Raw genomic sequence first — 7,358 nt, forward strand, 5'->3', positions numbered from 1 at the left:
AAATAAGGAAAATACCAGACTGTTACTAAAAATGCAAAATACAGAGGATAATAAATTCATGAAAAAATGTAAGGCTGTATATCACTTGATTTGTATTTGATGATTTGTAATTGGATTACATTTTATTGTTTTTACTTTGGTTTATTATTTCAGTTATAGTATTTTTTAATTATTTTTTGTGTATTGATTTCGGGGGAGGTATTAATATAAGCCTTTTTTTTTTTTTGGCTTCTAACCTCTCCTGCACAATTTTGTTACTTGTTTGAATGTTGTTTTTTTTCATTGCTGTTTTATTATGTACAAATAAATAAATAAATAATATTATAAAGGGTGATAAATCACTTTAAATAATTCGGAAGCTGATTTACCACCACTGATTAAACCCACTATGCTTACCTACGAAACATGAAAAAAACTACATCACATGTTAATAATTGGTGTAAAATACAGTTATTCGTCTTTTCATGGTCATCAGATATGACCCATTTGGATGTTCAGAGGCTCCGTAGTTACCGTGGAAACACCGTCATCTTCTACAACATTGATTCACCAGTAAAACCCATGGAGTTGGATCAATGACAGTGGATGGAAATGTTTAATTTATATTCAGTTAATGATGGATTTGACTAAAAAAAGTCACTTTCTCTGCAGTTTTCTCTGTTTTTGATACAATAATTTTCAATTTTAATCTGAGCTTTTATCAACGTTTTCATGGTCAGTAAATTAAAACAGGAAAATACTTGATTTATACTGATAAAATGCAAAATATTGAGGATAATATTATAAAATGCTGATAAATCACTTAAGAAAGGTTAGATATAGGGAAAATTCCATTGGGGAACTGACACAAAAATAGCGCTGTGTCTTTATGGGTTAAATTTAACCTGTAGTTCAGGTTTTATTTTATCCATACACTAAAAAAGGAAATATTCTGAAACTAGAGATTATTACCTTTAAAATGAATCATCATTGGTTCAGTTATGAGGTTTGGAAGTCAGTCAATAGGAGATAATTAACACATGTTATGCAGGAAATAACAGGTTAATTAACAGATATAATTTGATATAACAATTTGATATAATAACCTTTGAATTTACTCTGAGTTTTCATTAACATCTAAATTAAATATAGTAAAGTAAGTATAGGAAAATACATAATTTACAGTGAAAAATGCAAAATACAGAGGATATTATTATAATAAATGGTGATAAATCACTTAAAGGTTGACCAGAGAGAAAAATTCATTTGGGAACTGCCACAAAAGTACCACTGGGCTTTTATGGGTTAAATCTCCACAGTCGTTTCTGTATTTTAGAAACTGCTTAGATATTAAAGTTTAAGTCAGCAATCAAGAAAGGAAGTATTCAGTTTCAGTTTTGGTCACACTTATTTGTCGCTTTTCCATTGGACATCTACGCAAAACTTCACTGATATTTACTAAATGTTGAAAAAACAGAAGTGTGTAATATCGGTTTTTCCATTAAATCACAAATGCGTTGATTTGTTCATTTATTATCGCGAGATGACACGAGAAGTCATTCCATAAACATGGCGACGAACGTAATATGGTGTTGATTTACAGATATAATTATTATTATTTATTACCCTCTGTCTCGTACTAAATTAAAAAATGATCGGGTTTCCTGGTGTGTCCACAATACCGCCACATGTTTCTTCTTCTTCGCTTCTTGTAAAGTACGTCAACATCGATTTTTTAAAATGCACCTGACTCTAGTTGCGAAAAAAGGTCTTTCCGCAACGCCCGAAAAACCACCTCTTTTAATCGAAAAAAGACTTTTGGCGAAATTGTCGTTTTCCCATTAGGTAAATTTTGCACAAGTTATTTGCACAATTTGAGGGTCAATGGAAGAGCGACTAGTGTCAGAAAATTTTTTACACCTTGTTACGTCCTTTCTTTTTTCTTTCTTTTGTTTTTTTACGTTTTACTGCATCTTTTATATTCTTCTTACAACTTTTACAGTTGTTTCTTTTACTTTTACATCTTCAGTTTATGTAATTATGGCCTTTTTACTGACTCTTCCATCTTTAAAACAGTGTAGAAAGTCTATTTTTTTAATACTAAAATATTAGACCTTTTCCTGGATCATGACCGTTAATTAACCTGTTATTTCCTGCATAAGTGTTAATTATCTCCTATTGACTGAGTTCCAAACCTCATAACTGAACCAATGTCGACTCATTTTAAAGGTAATCTCTCTAGTTTCAGAACATTTCCTTATTTAGTGTGTGGATAAAATAAAACCTGAACTACAGGTTAAATTTAACCCATAAAGACCCAGTGCTACTTTTGTGTCAGTTCCCCAAAAATGTTCCCAATATCTAACCTTTCTGAAGTGATTTATCAGTATTTATTATATTTCCTCTGTATTTTGCATTTTTCAGTATAAATCAAGTATTTTCCTGTTTTTAATTTACTGACCATGACTACTTTTGGTGTTCACACAGTAAAAAATGCAGTGTCAATATTTCAGAGTCAAACTAGTTTAACCTAGACAGAGTATTTTTAGCTCTATGGAGAGTAAACCAGCTCTAACAGTCGAGTTAAAAGTCAGTGCAAAGTTCTGCAGAGATGCAGAGTCAAATTCAACTCTACAGAGTGATGATTAGTGCCAGTCTGCCACATTGCATTGTGGGTACTGGACATTTTATGTGCAAGGGTTGGGGGGGTGGGGGGGGGTGTTATGTCAATGTTTATTTAGGTTAATGCTGTGGTTTCAAACCTTTTTTGGCTCATGATCCCATTTTATCATCACAAATTCAAAATGCAGAAATTTTTTTGCTTAAATTTGTTTGTTTTTGATCATGTAATAGTTTGCTATACTATGTTGCAAATAAACGTTAATTTTAGAGGACATTTAGTCTATATAATGTATATTATTCTGGACGGAGGCAGTAAATCCAGGTGTAGATGACTGCACAAAGTGAGAATTTGATTTTCCTTGGTCAGGATATGTACAGTCAGTCCAGCTGTGATTTCCAAGGCTGACAATTAATACTGAACAAACAAGAACTCAAACTATGAATTATGAAAGAGCTGCAGCATCTGAAACTGACCACAATGAACATTTGACAGATAAACAGAACCACAGTGCTGCAGTTTCACACTCACAGTTTGTCTTTTATGGATTGGGATTGTCTCTGTCAACTCACCATCTATTTTTTATTAGTGTGTTTTTATTTTTATTTTTATCAATTAATAGAAATTCCAGGTGACCCCAAGTGGGGTCCCAACCCCAAGGTTGAAAAACTCTGGCATAATGTGTCTATTTTATAATATTTATTGGTCTTTTTGTTTATTACCGCCGCCAAGGAGGTTATGTTTTTGCCGGTTGTTGTTTGTCTGTCTGTTTGTGTGCAAGATAACTCAAAAAGTTATAGACAGATTTGCATGAAAATTTCAGGAAATGTTGATACTGGCACAAGGAACAAATGATTAAATTTTGGTGGTGATCGGGGTGGGGGGTGGCGTGTGATCTGCCTTGGCGGAGGTCTGCGCTCTCCGAGTGCTTTTCTATCAATACCTAAATAAACCTTCCATATTTTCCTGATTCTTAACCCACTGACTAGAACACATATCCTGGGACAGATATTCTACTGCTTGTTTTTTTTCCCATTGTGATGATGTGAACAGACGTTAAAGGACAGGTGTATTGAAGTAAATGTAGGTGAATTCATGGTTCTGGTTGTAATATGGGTTCAGATACTGATTCTTCTGCTCTTTGGACCAGACTTATCACTCTGTTCTTCTGTCTTTTAATAGAAATAATGTTCTGCTGGATTATCTGCACTCATTTTCTATCAGGTGCTGAGATTTACATGAACAGAAACAGAGGAAACAAAGTTAAAGTTAAAGGTTGAAACTTCATGTGTTTGAATTCAAACAATCCCATGTATTTTCCACCAGTTTCGTCTGTTTCCTGCTTCAGAACATCTGCACCGGATTAGTTTCATTCACAAGTCTGAGAAGAACATCACAGAAACATTTGATATATTTCAGTAACTGCAGACTTTGTCCCATGTACAGTTTATTACATTTATAAGTTTAAGGTGAACGGTGATTGATTGTCATGTGTGTGTCACTGATGTAATAAAGGGATAAAAGTGGAATGTTTGTGTTGTGTTTTATCTGTTTGTCTCATTTTACACAGTTTTATTTCAGTCACGAGTTGAGTTAAAGACTAAGTCATTAAATCCTGAGTTAACAGAAAAGAATCTGCAGATGAAGGATTGTGTAGAAGGTCTGAAACATGTCAGGATGGAACAGATGTTTAAAGATCAGCATCTGGGAGATTATTGGCAAAACTGGAGACAAGATATAAAACTCAGTGTTCCTATTTACAAAGTACAAACAAATAGAACATATTTAAGTTTTAGGTGAACGTTGATTTATTGTCATGTGCGTCTCATTTATGTAATAAAAGGATCAAACTGGGATTTGAATTTCCAGAACCTTCCAGTGTGTTTAGACACTCAGTGAACCTGGCGTCCATTTTTTTTGTTCAAATGCCATTTTTTCTAAAGATTATCAACATAAAAATTATTATATATCTTACAAACAAAGATGGAATAAAATAGATTTTTGAGTTTAAAAGTTGAAGTTCTGTTCTTTCTTTTGATATATTCAGTGTTCACACACTCCTAACACAACATTTTCAATTTAGTGGATTTGAAAAAGGCTGGTGTTGGCTGGGAAACAAACTGTAAAACACTCTGGCAGTAAAGAGTTAAGAGACATGTGAACCATAGAGAGGTCTAAGATTTAAAGGGAAAAGAATTATTGTTTAACTTTGGAGGACCACAGACAAAAAACAAAACCAAACCAAAAAAAACCAAAAACTAACCTAATTTAAGGAATAACTCTATGAACTCAGGGTGCTCCCTATAGAACAGGGCATATAAAGAACTCCATAAAGACAGTCAAACAAAAGACAAGAGGAGCTGAATCTGATCTGAAGTCAGTGAAATGACAGCATCACTCATGAAATTTGGACATCCATGATATAATTCTGCTGCTGGTGGTTGGAAGTGGTTTAAATATAGGATAAAGATAGGCAAAAAAAGTAAGATTTTGCTTCTAGCCTATTCCTTTATTGGTTTTTATGTTATTATAATTATTGAACTAAGTGCAATGATTAATGTACAAACCAGAAAAAACAAGTTCATTCATTCAAATATAACTTTGTGGAGGTTATAATCTTCACATTTTAATGTCATTGATAACAACCCAGATGGTATCTTATTGTTTAGACAGAACTAAACTGTCATTTGTGAGTTAAACAGTGTCCCTCCAGTTTATTACTTTAAAACATTTGTTTTAATTCAATAGCACCACCTGCTGGTGAAAAATAACACTTCAACTGTGAATGACTTGAAGTACATACAAGGAAGAAATGAAATAGAAAGTAGTGTTGACATTCTTGAACGGAGCCGAGGCGCCATTACAGGGTGTTGGATGTAAAACACAGACCAGGAGGATTGAACTGTAAAACCAAAGACACAGAGGTTTGGTGAGTCTGTGTGTTAAAGGATAATTCACATATCAGAGAAAATGGCTGAGAAGAAGATTGAACTATTTGAAAGTTTCCTGAGTTGTCATGTGTGTTCAGAGACGTTCAGAGACCCTGTGTCTCTGAGCTGTAACCACAGCTTCTGTTCAAACTGCCTGAAGGAATTCTGGGAGAAAACTAAGAACAAAAACTGTCCCATTTGTAAAAGAAAATCTTCAAAGGATGAACCACTTGTGAACTTCAGTCTGAAAGAACTGGCTGATTCATTTGTTGGGAGACTGAACGTTGGATCATCTGAGACAGAAAAAGGAGAAAAGAAGGTGGAGGTGGTCTGCAGCAAACATCAAGAAGAACCTAAACTGTTCTGTAAAGATGAAAACAGAGCTGTGTGTTTGATCTGTGATTTTCCTCATCATCGTGAACACACTGTGGTTCCTGTAGAAGAAGCAGTTACTGAAATGAAGGATCAGCTGAAATCTGACTTAAAGTCTCTACAGAAAAGAAGAAGAAATATGAGAAACACAGAAATCTACGATGCAATAATCCAACACTTAAAGAAACAGGTTTTGTTCACAGAGAATCAGATCAGAGCAGAGTTCACAAACTGCACCAGTTCCTGAGAGAGGAAGAGGAGTCCAGACTGGCAGCTCTGAGGGAGGAAGAGGAGCAGAAGAGGAGGAGTGTGATCAGAGAGATGAAGAGGATTGAGGAGCAGATGTCCTCTGTGTCAGACAGTATCTGTGCTGTTGAAGAAGAGCTGCAGAAAGCCAGAGCTCCATTCCTCATCAGTTGTAAAGACACTCAGAGCAGAGCCAGAGCCCAGTGCTCAGTGTCAGAGCCACAGCTGATCTCAGGAGCACTGATCCATGTGGACAAACACCTGGGCAACCTGTCCTTCAGAGTCTGGGACAAGATGAGGGGACAGGTCCACTTCAGCCCCGTCATCCTGGACCCAAACACTGCAAACGGATGGCTTCATCTGTCTGATGATCTGACCAGTGTGAGAAATGGAGACACAGATCAGCATCTTCCTGATAATCCAGAGAGATTAATTTACTTTGCTGATGTTCATGGCTCTGAGGGCTTCAACTCAGGGAAACACAGCTGGGACGTGGAGGTGGGAGACCATCCTGACTGGATTTTAGGTTTGGTTAAAGAGTCAGGTTGACAGGAAGGGAAAGGTGTTGCTTCACCAAAATATGGAATCTGGTGTTTAAGCCATCGCAGTGGAAAATACACTAATGGTGCTGGTCAGACTGTAACAGTGCAGACGAGTCCACAGAGGATCAGAGTTGAACTGGACTATGACAGGGGGGAGGTGTCCTTCTACAACGCTGAAGACAAGACTCACATCTACACCTACACAGACACTTTCACTGAGAAACTCTACCCTTATTTCAGTATTGGAAAGGCTGGTGATGCTGAAACCACTGATGTTAAAATCTGTCAGAGGAAGATTTCTCTGTTGTTTACGTAGAAATGAAAATGTGAACAATAGATTGTGTTTCATTTTCCAAAACCAGTCATATTAATACATGTAGATGTGAAATGTATAAAACCTGTTTAACTGAGTAGAATGGAACAAACAGTGAAACACTGAGGTGATTTATAATATGTTAATTATATGAAAAATATTATGTTGTATTGATCAGATGAAATGAAAGTCACTTTGTCTTATTACCTCCGCCAAGGAACAGGAGGTCATGTTTTCATCAGGGTTTGTTTGTTTGTCTGTTAACAAGATAAGTCCAAAAGTTATGGAAGGATTTTGATGAAATTTTTAGGAAATGTTGATTCTGGCACAAGGAACAATGATTATATTTTGGTGGT

The 7,358-nt window shown here is 35.5% G+C and overlaps 1 protein-coding gene across 1 annotated transcript; it reads left to right on the forward strand.

Moving 5' to 3' along the window:
• The first annotated feature begins 5,485 nt into the window (after window positions 1-5,485).
• LOC115425145 (nuclear factor 7, brain-like) lies at window positions 5,486-7,018 on the forward strand. The gene is given in 2 exon segments (XM_030142513.1): window positions 5,486-6,125; window positions 6,128-7,018. Coding segments are annotated over 2 exon segments (1,434 nt in total). The 5' UTR covers window positions 5,486-5,569; the 3' UTR covers window positions 7,006-7,018.
• Window positions 7,019-7,358: the final 340 nt, after the last annotated feature.

Source organism: Sphaeramia orbicularis, chromosome 9 (genome assembly GCF_902148855.1).
Source record: "Sphaeramia orbicularis chromosome 9, fSphaOr1.1, whole genome shotgun sequence".
Classification (NCBI taxonomy): Eukaryota; Metazoa; Chordata; class Actinopteri; order Kurtiformes; family Apogonidae; genus Sphaeramia; species Sphaeramia orbicularis.